This window comes from Lagopus muta, chromosome 6 (genome assembly GCF_023343835.1).
Source record: "Lagopus muta isolate bLagMut1 chromosome 6, bLagMut1 primary, whole genome shotgun sequence".
Taxonomy (NCBI): domain Eukaryota; kingdom Metazoa; phylum Chordata; class Aves; order Galliformes; family Phasianidae; genus Lagopus; species Lagopus muta.
The window spans coordinates 3465347-3478566 of record NC_064438.1 but is presented as its reverse complement, the minus strand read 5'-3'; the positions used below and the strand labels follow the sequence as shown (position 1 = coordinate 3478566).

At 37.3% G+C, this 13220-nt stretch overlaps 1 protein-coding gene across 6 annotated transcripts in view; it reads left to right on the top strand.

The window, feature by feature from the left end:
* LOC125695164 (growth arrest-specific protein 2-like) overlaps nt 1-13220 on the top strand; it is a 260093-nt gene that overhangs the window by 199098 nt on the left and 47775 nt on the right. For all 6 annotated transcript variants that reach the window (XM_048949316.1, XM_048949315.1, XM_048949319.1 and 3 more), the window contains one exon: nt 2029-2091. In XM_048949316.1, coding sequence (XP_048805273.1) covers nt 2029-2091 — 63 coding nt within the window. The remainder of the gene's footprint in view (nt 1-2028; nt 2092-13220) is intronic.

The following is a 13220-nucleotide window of genomic DNA, read 5'->3' as shown; positions in this document are numbered from 1 at the left end:
TTAGAATTGAAGCTAATAAATCAAATATAGTGGGAGAGAAAATGTTTGAGAACTGAAGGCGTCACCAAAACGCTGAGGTGAGACGGGCAGTTGGGTTGAGCAGCAGGAAGGAGAGCTGAAGAAAAAGGGAACATCAGATGACCTTGCCGGGGGTTATATCTCCTCTCTGAATGCAAAGTCCTCTGGGGTATGTAGCTCTTCTGTTCTAGACAGGTGCCCGGAACTGGAGCATTAATTCTTTAACTCCCAGTGCACTACATGATGTTATGATGTGGAATAATAAACCGTAAATCCATGATGGATGTCATAAAAATATCTTCTCCAGAAAAGATTGTTAGTTTCAGATTTTGTATGGAGAGCACACAGTCAACAAACCCAGTGCCATACCTTTTTCAGTATTTCATCTATATTTGGACATAGGATGTGCTTTCAGGAGACATTAACGTTATTATGAGAGGATTAGTGCTGAGAACCAGAATGCTCTTTAACGAAGAAGCTGTCAGTATTCAGTGGTAACTTGCAAATCTTTTGAACAGCAAGAAGTACACTACTTCTTAATTTTCAGTTTTCAGTCAATCATAAACTTCTACTTTGATTGTGGCCTCAATTTATTGTTATGCAAAAATGTTTCATTTATTATACAATGTATGTAAATTGAATTCATTTATAGATGTGATCTCTAGGCAAGTACTGAGTATACTCATTTTCCGCTACAGAATGATCCTCAGTAGTATCTACGGGTAATTAGTATTTCCCTTAACCAAATCATTAGACAAAATCTGGGAAGGATTTTGGAAGTCCTACTATATCTATCGGTTGATATTTGTCTCATGTACCCCATACAGATGTTCTTAAGTTAAGCTTGTGCTTTCTCATCTATCTTTTGATGTTGATAAGAGCAGTGTCAAGCCCAGTAATGTTTTCTTCAAGTAATGGCATCTACCTACTTTTTTCCTTCTTTCTTAACAAGTCTACAGCAATGTCAGGTAAACTGTAGTTTCCCATGAGTGTGAGCAGTACTTATATCATAGATGGAGAGAAAAACACATGGGGCACTGGGTGTACAGGAATGAGAATTTAGTGAATTGTAGGTGGATGCTTATGGATGAAAGCACTGTGCTAATTTAATGCTAGTTGTTACAATTAAAACTTTCTTTTTCCAATTAAGTTTTTTAAGTCTGGAGGAAAGCTCATTCCTAAGTGAAACTTAGATGTGTAAAAAATAGTTTTAAAACTGCTTACTGAACTAAGATTGAGAGTGTTACCTTCCAGGACAAATCTTACAGATGAATAAGACAAAAGATTCAACTGCTTCCATGTATAAATTAGGCTTTATTCCACAGGTAAATCTGATGGAAATTGTCAGTCTCACCTCCTCAGGACCAATAGCTGTTAGAAACCTGTTATGATAGATTTGGTATCTTAGAGGGTTCAAAAATTATAAGCTAATAGTTTTTATACAAATCCTTACCTCTGAGGATCACTTTGGACTTCACTAGAAAGACAAACACTATATCGACTAGTACAGAAGTAAAGTGAGGGGTTTTTTTTTATTTTCTCTCAGTTCTGAGTTTTTCACCAAGTAAAGTGTATCCATTTTCAGATTTATCAGGTTATTCAGAGCTGTAACCTATAGCTATATCTGCTGGTGCAGCAGTAGCTTTCTATGATATGTTGTTTTTACGCATGGTTTACTTATTTTTTTTTTTCTTTGAAGGCTGTGAATAAGGTTAAAAGAAAAGAAAAAAAAAGTTCACAGTGGTGAGATGTGCTGGTACAGGCTGCCCAGAGAGGCTGTGGATGCCCCATTCCTGGGGGTGTTCGAGACCAGGTTAAACGGGGCTGTCCTGGGCAGCCTGGTCTGCTGCCAGATCTGGAGGGTGGTGGCTCTGCCCATGGCAGAGGAGTTGGAATTCAGTGATCCTCTGGGTCCCTTCTAGTCTAAGTCATTCTATGATTTTGTGATGTTTAGCTACCTTTCAGAAACTCAGCTTTTTCTTTTTTCTTTTTTTTTTTTTCCACCTGTAGATTAACTTTTTGAAGACTGAAATGGAAAGAAAGAGCAAAATGATCCGTGCCCTCCAAAACGAGGTAAGAAGAATGCTTAAGTGTTGGCAATACATACGTGAAGTCAGTTGCAAAGAGGTTTCAGAAGTTGACTGTGTCCTGGTTTGGGTTGGGAAACAGTTTTTTTCCTAGTAGCAGGTGTGGTGCTCTGCTTTGGATTTAGGATGTGAGTAATGTTGATAATACACTGATGCTTTAGTTGTTGAATATATCCACATCTACCTAAAATGAGTGGTCAATGAAGATTCTCAGCAGTCCTTTGATTCAAAACATGAGTAACTTGATGGGGATGTCAACAGATGTACTGCTTCACTTCTTCATCCAGAACAAAAAATAATTCATGGTGAAACTATGGGGGACCATCGGTGAGATGAGTTTTGCTCCATCAGAAATGCATACAGGTTAGTGGAGTGCCAAGAAGTCACTGTTGCAGATGATGCTCTGAGTGAGGCACAGAGTTATTGTCAATGCTCCCACCTTGTAAATTAAAAGAATGTAAAGAAATGTTCAGTGATTCATGGATCACAGTATCTCCTGTGACAATGACAGTCCCAAATGGTATGATAGTAGCCTGTGTTGGCCTGCCTCACTGCAGACACTGGGATTTGGGAGTTTGAGGATTTATTAGTGGATATGCCCCATAGTGTATTTTATGAACCAGTTGTACATTGATTTTCTAGGCCCCTTCCTGATACCAAACACCTCCACAACTTATATTATCAAATTCCATCTTACTGCACTGTTTAACTTGATTATTTTTAATAGTTTTTCCTGATCTCCTCCTCTCAGCAGGTTTTTCTCAGTTGTTCCCTGTGGTCTTAGTTTTATTGGGTTTATTCAGGGCTTTGGGAATTTCTGATACAGTGTTTTTGAACAGCTTCTAGGCTGTTTGTATGGTTTTCTTGTTTGTCTGACTGTTCCTTTGAGAACTTCTTACTATATGCCTTATATTTAACACAGTACTTGTTCATGGAATTGAATTCTGTATACAGGCTTTATGTCGGTGTTGCTCTCCTGCTACCCTTGTACTCATTATTGCTCTTGACTAGCAGTTGCACATATTGTCTGCCATGAATTCCCTGCAAGCTCAGCCCAAGAAAATGCACGAGGAAAAAAAACAACAGTCAAAAACTGCAGTAGCTGTGCAGCTTCTTTCTCTCGTGGTCTTTGTGGTGGTTGTGGTGGTGTGATTGTCAGGCACTAAGTGCACCTTCAGCTTGACTGGGATCTCTATTTACTACACTATGTGAAGATAATGATTTTTTTTTCCTAGCTTGTAAAATGATTGGAGAATAGATAAAAGCTCAGGGAAAACATGTAAGTTGACATTCATAGTATCGTAAATGTTTTAGGGGTATTTCTCATAAGTAGATATTTATGTCTCTGATGTCTCTGTCATTGTGATTCTCTCCATTTTCACTAAAGTGCTTTGACTACAAAATAGAGAAGGTGCACAGGCATGATATGAGCCATACAATGAGCAGTTTCTGGATTTCTGCAATAGATGTTATTTGGAGCATCTGTGCAATTGGTGCTTCTCGCAAAGCCCACGTTCTTTAGACAACTAAATTTCCTTGGGATAAATTTGGTTTGAGAGAATTGCATTGCCCTTCTGTGCATCAGTTAGTGTGTGAGAAAGGAACGAATGGTTATCCCTACCTAATGGCTCTTTATAGAATCTCTGCACTACATGGTCAGTTCCCTATATGCCCACTAACAGCTTTTCTGGAATGTCAGTAATTGATATAGGCCTTTTCAGCAAGGACCTCATATTTTGTTAATTAGATTGACAAAATGAATTGTGCTTTTTTGAGGAAACATTGTTTATCTATGCCTTGTCTCCAATCATTGAATATGCAGTATGGTTATACAAAACCTGTTTGTAAGAGTAAATTTGATGTACATTTAATGGATATTGCTTCTATGTAATTTTAAAGGCTTTGTGTTCGTACAAATAGAGGTGCATAGCATAAATGAAATTCCATTCACAGCTACTGTTGCCCCTCTTTCAAAAATAGTGCATTTTATTTAATAGCCCTCTGTTTGTATTGGCAAATATTGAATGCAGCAATCTCAGATTCCCCAGTAACTATACAAATAATTCCCCATTTTTTTTCCATCCTTTCAGTACATGCCCTATTGCCATTCATCTTGACAATTCAGAGATAAGAATAAACAACAGCAGCTTTCCAGCTGAACATAGCAGCTGTGCTGTAGCATATGAAGAGAAGCCAATGTACAGAAATGTAAATTTCAGGCTATTCAGGGCTTTGTAAAAAAAATTAATAATAAACATTTGTGTGGAGGGGAAAAAAAAAAAATGCTATATACAATACATAGTGTTGTCTAAAAATTCCTCTGTTAGAGGTCCTTAAATGTTTCCTGAAAAAATCTGTAAGACCTCCAGCTGATGTGTGCTTGTATATAATTTCCTTGAGATAAAGAACAAGGTAGGAATTTCTCCCAAAACATAATAAATGGTATCATTAACTATATTCTGTACCAAGAAGTAGCAAAACGTTATTCAGCTCTGTCACATGGATGCTGCAAGTGCCACTCATTAGACAAAAGATATCTGTATTAAAAAATAAAAAATAATACTCTTATTTAAATAATGTTATTACAATGTGGGTAGAGAAGATAATATCTGTGGGCAAGGTGTTTTATTATGACTGTGTATACTTACTTTAAAGTGTGTTAATGTCTTTACATGTACTATTTTACCATAGCCCCATGTATTTATTAAGCTGGCACAGTGGTTTATATCAGGCAGTATATTTCTTGGCTGTTCAGGCTGTGACAGTATTTTGAAAAACATGTATTACATAAAAGACAAAGTAGTACAGGCAGTACAAAGCAAATCAGGAGCAGAAGATGAATTTGATAGGTCCCAGTAATACGTATTCTTCCTGCTAAGAAGCATTGTTTCAAATAAGTACCTTGCAAGCAATGGTTTGGTATTACTCATATATAAACTGTGGTTATAGCTTTAGTATTAAGTAAATCATCCTAAAATGATTTTTCTTCAGTCTTCCTGTGTATAGCTGTACTAATAGAAAATAAAGTCAAGGCATTTTGAAGTCCCTGATCTATTGAGAATTTCATGCTCTGCAGGGTGAATTCAATTGAACTGCACTGAAAGATGGTGGGGTGAAAAAATTGTAGTAAAGCAGAAATGAAATTTTAAGGCTTTGATGCTTGGCACTATTCTATAAAGGAGGACATTTTATTTCTTCTGTCTTTGTACTCTGGAGGTAAGATGAACTCTTATCCTGTGAATTTTGTAAGTATAAAAATCTGTTCCCATGCAGAAGGAAGGTGAGTCAAGCTTCATTTCCTCTTTGGATGCTGTATAGGTTCTCCAGTTCAGAAGAAATCATCCATAAGTACCAGAGGCAGCGGCACTGCCAAAGAAAACCTACATAAGCAGGAAGAATACAGAAGCAGTTTTTGACAGCAGGCAGTTAAAGGCTTTTGAATCTTCATTTGAGGGTTAAAAAAATATATATTCTTTTTTCCTTCCAAAATTAATGACTGACATTTTTTCAGTGATTTGTACAGAAAATGGAAAGTTGGAAATGCTGTTTAATCAGTCAAACTGGGAAAGAAATGTGCTGATCCAATTTATTCTTGTGATGCAGATGAGTGGAAACGTTGGCTTTTAGCACCGTGATGTTAAAATTGCCTACTGGGAAGGCCACTTCAAAGGGAGTAACAATGATCTGTGTCATTAAAAGTAGGACATACACTGATAATGGAAAAAATTAGTAAAAAAAAAATTAGTGCCAAACTATTCTTTAGCTCTGAAAAGAGTACACCGTATTTTAGAGTATAATAATTATAAAGACAGAAAAACCCCCAAACGAATCATGTTTTGTTGTAATATTAAAAATAGAATAGAATGTAAAGATTCCTAATGCACTTTTGCAGTGCTCTGAATATCTTAGTTATGTTGAAGTGGAGGTGGGAGAAGGGGGCAGCCATCTCTTTCCTGCTGTGCAGATTTTGTTCTATTTTAGCATGAAAACATTTGCTGAATTGATATCAAAGTCACTGATGTTAGGATTTTAATGTCTGTATTCTATCCAGTAAAATAGCAATCATCATATATACAACTTTCTCATTTATCTGATGACGGAAAATTCCTTAGCCCCACATTGCAGGTATTGACCACAGTCAGCAGGTGAGATGGATGTTCTGATCTCTGTTATTAGGTTGAGTAGAAGTTTTTCTGTCAAGTGGTCTGAAATTTTGTTATGGAATTGGTTTGTAACTAAGTGTGAGATTGAGTGTATAAAGCATATTGTGTGCTTGGATAACTGAAGTGTTCGACGTGTTGTCCTTCTTAATATAATGCAGAAATGCGTTGATGTGTTTGAACACAACCTCTGCTGATAATCTACCTCAGATCACATGTAATTTAACCATAATTCCTCTTCAGCTTGGCTAAACTTTGATTCATCAAAGATGAATCAAGTCATCAACATGGAAGAAATGCAGAAGTTTTATCCACCAAGAGAATTACGTTTTGTAGTAATCATTTCAAAGAATGTTTTATTGTCACTGCCCATGTGTCAGATCCTTTTGAAAATAGTTCTCGTTCTACAAAAATGTTGACTTCATGACATGAAATTATTTACCACTGTAGGGCACAACTCCAAATTTTGCTGAAGCTCTCTCTTAATTTGGAGATAGGCACTCAACTCCCTGTCTACAGCATTTGTAATTTGTATTGTATTTTTTGTAATCTATTTTGCATCTATTTATTGTATCTATTTGTAATGATGTGAATTCATTCGCAGATGACCAGGCAGAGGCCCATTCCAAATGTTCTTGGCAAAATGATATCCCATGTCATCTTGACTGCTTAGGCTCACTTAAAAGTACTGGGAAAGTTTGTCTGCAATTTTTGTTACTTTTTTGCATCTGCCACGGTAATCTTTAATAGCCTAAGGTCAGAATTTCACTGAAGTACATATATTTTTTACTTTTTTTCTGGAAATTTTTTTTTTTATATTTATATGTTACTTGCTCCTATAAAGCAACTAATTTGAACTGCACTGGAATGATTTTCACTATGGCCCTTAACAGTTCAGTATGATCGACCTGTATATGTTGTTTCACTTAACTAAAAAAAGAGCAAACTTTTTGGGGGGATCCTGAAAGCACAGTCCAATTTAAGTTAGATTATTCTTATTTCTTTTTCCTTGCCAAGAGGAAGAATCCTAGCAGAAAAAATTTCAGGAAGGAATAGTGTTAATGATTCACAAAACATCATTGTTGTCCTCTGAATTCTCACTGAATGAATTCTAGGAAATATTGAGAGGTTAATGGAGCTTTGGCTAGAGTTCTATGCCAGTGGAGTAAGAATACCCCTGTCTATGCAAATTGTCCGAAGCTTACATTTGTGTTATGAAGTGAAATGTTTACTGATCAATTGCACACTGGTTACAGGGAGGATGGTCACCCTGCCAATGCAACCTGGCCACTTCAATGCCAGGAAGATCTCACATCAGCTGTATACTTTGTGCTTTATTTTTTTGTTTGCACGTAACTTATGGTAGTAGATTGGTACCTTGATTTTCATAACAAGGCATAAGTAAATGTGAACCCAGTTGTATTGCATCTATTTCAAAGATTAAGCCAGTGTTGCATTGCTTCTTGGTAGGAACCCCATTCCTGCAAGAAGTCTCACCTTTCTAATCTTGTTGTACTGGTGACAGCATCTGAGTAGTATGTTACGATGTAAAATAATAGTTTAAAAAATACTGGGACATCCTAACATACAAATTATTGTATTTATTGTACTTCTGAAAATCACTTTGTATTCTTTAAGTGAGGACACACCATACCTGGACAGGGGCAAGGAGCTCTTATCTAGTGTTTATTATCTAGGCATAGAGGTGGGCATAGGATGGTGGAAAATGTGTTTAATTTGCAAATCAATCCGGTAGAACAGCCCCAGGGATATTTATTTCCCAATTGAAAGACACTGTGGTAACAGCTCTGAAACCATGGATGTACGTTCTCAATATTTTTAGATTCTATTTGTAGACTGCTGCTTAAAAAAAAAATAAACATACTGGCTGAAAGTTCTGTAACAGCAAGACTCAGGGCATTGCTACTGAGAGAATTCACGAGACAGAGCCTATGAATATTAAAGTGATCTTGAGTGATATGGGTCTGCAGAGAGCAGCATACCTGTATGCCTTAGTGATATCCTGCCCTCCTCCTTTCATATCTATGTCACTTATGCTCTAGGACAGATATTGGCAATTCTAAGACGCAAATGTGCAAGGATCTAAGAGGTGCTTAATGCAGTATTTCACCTCCTGCTGATGGTACAGGAGGGAAAAGAGGCTGTAGGGCTGAATGTAACCACTGTGACCCTTCATTCTTGCAGTGAGAGAGAGCCTGGTTCTTTGGAAGTAAGAAATGCATTTAGTTTTTCATTTTCTTTATCTCGATAGGGCTGTCAGTGGACTTTTAATTCTCTTTTCCTCCTAACCTGTAGCTCACAGCAGTTTTAGCTTCTTTTCACCCTTCTTGTCAAACTTATGAGAGAGAGGATCTTCAGGGCAGATATCTACCTAAGGAGGGGCTCTGCTTTACTGATTCCACGAATGTCTCTGGAGCACTCCTGCAACTCTGCCAAAGGGAATGTTTAAAGAGTAGTCAGGGCTCTGCTGTAGATAATCCTGCATTGAAAAGGCAGTTACCCCATTTGAGATTCATGTCCTGTTAAATGGGATTCTGCATTCAACACGCTGCTGTGTTTTTAATTAAAACTTAGAAAGAATTAGAAATTTGAGCTAGCAGCAGGACATCAGCTGTGAAAGTCCATTTGAAATGACTGGGAAGGTCTGATTGAAAATTACATCAAATTACATCTGTCCAATGTGTACCTCTTTGTATCATTTTTTCGTATTGAATTATCTTTACTCGGGGATAAGGAAAATACATGACCCTGGTCTCTTGAAATTGCAAAGGAGAAAATACACTGAAGAAAAAAATAGTTGGTCCTGTGCACTGGTTTTATTATTGTAACAGGAGAATTCACTCGAAGTGATAAGAGGGTGAGGGAACTTTTTTTCATTTAGCTATTTAAAACATTCGCCAAAAAGACTGCACGCACTGTTATTTGACACTGTTTTGTAATCTTATAAATGGTACTAATACAAAAACTTGTTTTTGTTTTTGTTTTTTTTTTTCTAAAATCAGTAGTTATTTTATTGTTCTTTGTTTTTTTGGTCTTGTTGCTTGTGGTGATGCATGTTCGTAAACTCTGTCTGAATATTAACATTTAGATGTGTGTTTTAGTGAGTCTAAAATGTCATCAAATTTCACTTATTTCAGATAGAAGTAACGGCTTTGGATTAGGGAAGGCTGCAGCAAAGCAGAGTGTAAGTTTTTTTTCCTAAAAACCCTCAGACAGTAGAGTACAGGAAACTCAGTTTATCTGTCTTAGAAAAATGAAGGGCTGAGTAGACCTAGCTGGGATTAAAGCTTTCACCCTGTTTTGTGCTATATCAAACAGTTTTTCATCATCTTGAAAATATAAAGCTAATATCCAAGCCAAAATGGATTCCAGTATATTCTGATATCAAATACTGTCAGATATTTAATTTTGGTTAGTTGCTGCAATCTGATTTTCCCTCAAAAGGGCACAGAGAGCAATTTTGTTTAACAGGAAATGGCAAAGAGTATTCATCTTGGCAATTGGCTCTGGCACTCTCACTGAGTACAGTCCAGAGCTTTTTATTGTTTAGGAGTGTATTTTGTTGTGTTGGTTTCATTTGGGTTTTGTTGTTGTTGCTTTTGTTGATGATTTTTATAGAATGTCCATAATAGAGAAAGGCTGCAGTGATGAGCTGGCGCTTAGAATGAGCTCATATGTGCTATTCGTCAAAGGGAGGCAGAGCCAAATATATCTTGCATACAACAAACTATTGCTGTCAGACCTCAGATAAAATGTCTGAGGTGAATTGCGTAGAATAATTTTCTGAGGGAAAGTGATTATTCTTTGCTTGAACATGTTCTGTCCTCGTGCTTCAGAAGTCTAGTAGGCAAAGGAAACTTGCCTTGAATTAATGATGTCAAAGTTGTACAGTTTGTTCATCCACAGCTGATGTCCTGCTGCTATCTCAGAGATAATATAGGTGCTATATATTACAAAATGTCAGCATCAGAATATTAAACCAATCCTCTAGGTGGCTAGAGGTCAACATGACCTTTTATGATGGTGTCACTGCATCAGTGGGCAAGAGAAGAGCCACTGATGTCACCTATCTGGACTTCGTAAAGCCTTTGGCAGACTACCCCACAACATCCTTCTCTCCAAAATAGAGAGAGATGAATTTGATGGGCAGACTGTTCAACAGATGAAGAACTGGCTGCAGGATTGAGTCCAGAGAGCAGTGGTCAATGACTTCATGTCTGGATGCAGATTGATGATGAGTTGTGTCCCACAGGGACTAGTGCTGGGACTAGTACTCTTTAATATCTTCATCAGTGGCATCAATGGTGGAGTCGAGTGCACTCTCAACAAGTTTGCTGATATCACCAAGCTGTGAGGTGCGATTAGCACACCAGAGGGACAGGATGCCATCCAGAAGGACCCAGTCAGGCTTGAGCAGTGGGCCCAGGTGAACCTCATGAGGTTCAACAAATCCAAATGGAAGGACTTTGAGGCAGCCCTCACTACCAATGCAAGCTGGGGGATGAAAGGATTGAACTCAGCCCTGCAGAGCAAGGCCTGGGGATACTGGTGAATGGGAAGCTGGATATGAGCCTGCAGTGTGCCCTCACAGCCCAGACAGCCGACCTTATCCTGGGCTGTATCAAAAGAAGTGTGGCCAGGGAGGAGGGCATATTGTAAAAAGCACAAGATGCATCTATCTGATGATTTTAATAATATGATTTGGCAGGAAAGGAAGGAGTGAACACTGCCAGTACGTAAGTGTTTCTATTGAGCTTTTAAATTCTTAGTTTATACTTTTAAGTCTCTAAAGTCTTCTAATGGTCTGGATGGAAATTAAAAAAAGAAACATAGCGCCAAAAAACCCTATCACTCCTTTTAGCCATCATGCATTGGTATTGTAGGATAAAGTTGTTGAAGTAAAGAGACCTGAATTTTATTGAGATACAAGGTAGTAAAATTTTCCAGTGGCATTGGAAAGGAAGAACCATTAGTTTCCTAACAATTCTTAGGCATGAGCTATTTTTCTTCCTTCTCTCCTTCTCTGGAGAGGTGATGTATTTAGTCTGCATTGGTAGGGATCACTGCTTTTGTGAAAACATGGCTATGTCTTTTAACTTGTTTGGAAAAAACCCGTAAGATCATGAAGTCCAACCCCAACTCATCCTCACTATGCCAACTGACCACATCTCTCATTTGGAATATCATGGTATCCTTTCTGTAAATATAAAAGACCATATCTAATTAAAATCATTACTGTACATCATTTTAAGACAGTCCATTGAAGACATGGTTACTTAATTCATTCTTTAACTATACTGGGTTTTAAGTTTGAAATGTCTGAGATCTTTTCTGTTAAAGCAATTTAAAACATATATGATGTTTTAAACAAATTAAAAATGTCAAGTTAAACTTAGCTTTTTGTTATTATTTGAATAGGAAAATAAGATCCATCATCTTGAATTCTTGACTAAGACCTAAGCGTGAGATCTTATACTGTGACTTGCTATGCATTTTTAACCTAAAAATCTTTGATTGAATTCATTTTGAATAGTCCCTTTCTAGCAAATCTATGGGACATATACATGAGAACACACCTCATTTGGCAATGTTCACAATGAGAATCAAATGCTTCTCTTTACATTTTTACAGGCTCTTATTGGTATACTTCACGTGCTGCTGTAAAACAAACAAACAAACAAACAAAAAAACAATATTAGTCAGGAGGCAAAGCTGTACTTAGTAGCAACATGTAATTTCCTAAGTACTAAAAAAGAACTCCAACATTTAACAGAAGTTGTCAGCTCCCTCTGGCAAGCTCCAAATTTTTATGCTCCTAGTAACTGTGACCTTTAAATGCCTGCATTTGGCCTTACCAAACCTCATCGGGTTTTCATGGGCCCACTTTTCCAGCCTGTGTCCCTCTGGATGGCTTCTCTTCCTTCCAATCATGTCTTGAGTTAATGCAGAGCCTCTGCAAAACTGTGCGTATAGAGGTTAATTATGAATACATTAATAGTATTAACGGAAGTATTTCTTACGGTACCTTTCACTTGGCAAAAGGAATAGAAGGGAATAAAAATGTAAAGATAGCACCTCACCCTTAGAACCATTGATAGATTATAGGGGAATTGGAGAATAATGGATGCAGTTTAGCAAAACAGAGATTATCTGAATTTCTAGATTAACTAAGCACACTTTCCTAGTGAGATAGACCCTTTGGCACATCTGTTTGTCCATCAACCCAAGAAATGATGTTGACTTTTTATGTGAGTCCAGTTACATCTGATGTGTGATTACATTACACTCTATCTCTTTGTATTTACCCCTTGTGAGAAATAGCTGTTCTGAATGTAGTTCATCTGATTGGGATTTTTTTTATAATTTACTTTTGATCACTTGGCATCTGCTATCTAACTTTCTTAGCATAGAATTTAGTCCTGTGTTTCAATGTTGGTTAATGCAAGAAGTTGTTCCTCTGGAGCCCCAGCTCCCACATCCTTATTAAAGAACAAAAATCATTCAAACATGAGGCTTATGAGAATATTTGTTGTCCTTCCCTTCATGTGCAGCATTTTGCACATGAGTTTTTATGCAAGGCAGAGTCTGGATTGTCTTACTGCAAGTAATGCCCAAATGGCTTTTTGTTTTGCAACACAAAGCTGTGGATGCACGTGTCATCTTGAAAAGATTTTTCTGCAGCACTGTGTACAGTGCTCACATACAGTTATTTGGCCTTTAAAAGGCTTTGATTACTTGCCCTTTTAAACTGGGAAGTTTAATCAGAAGTTCCCATGCACTTCTTCACCTTGGCTAAGCGTGGACATCTTTGACTCAATTGCTACAGTGATTTAGTAAAAATGATATTGAGCTAAGCACTGAAGTCAGGTAAATATTCAAGTGTTCTGTTGCTTTTGTTTTTTTCTCCTGCCTTTCTACCTCAGCATATCCAATC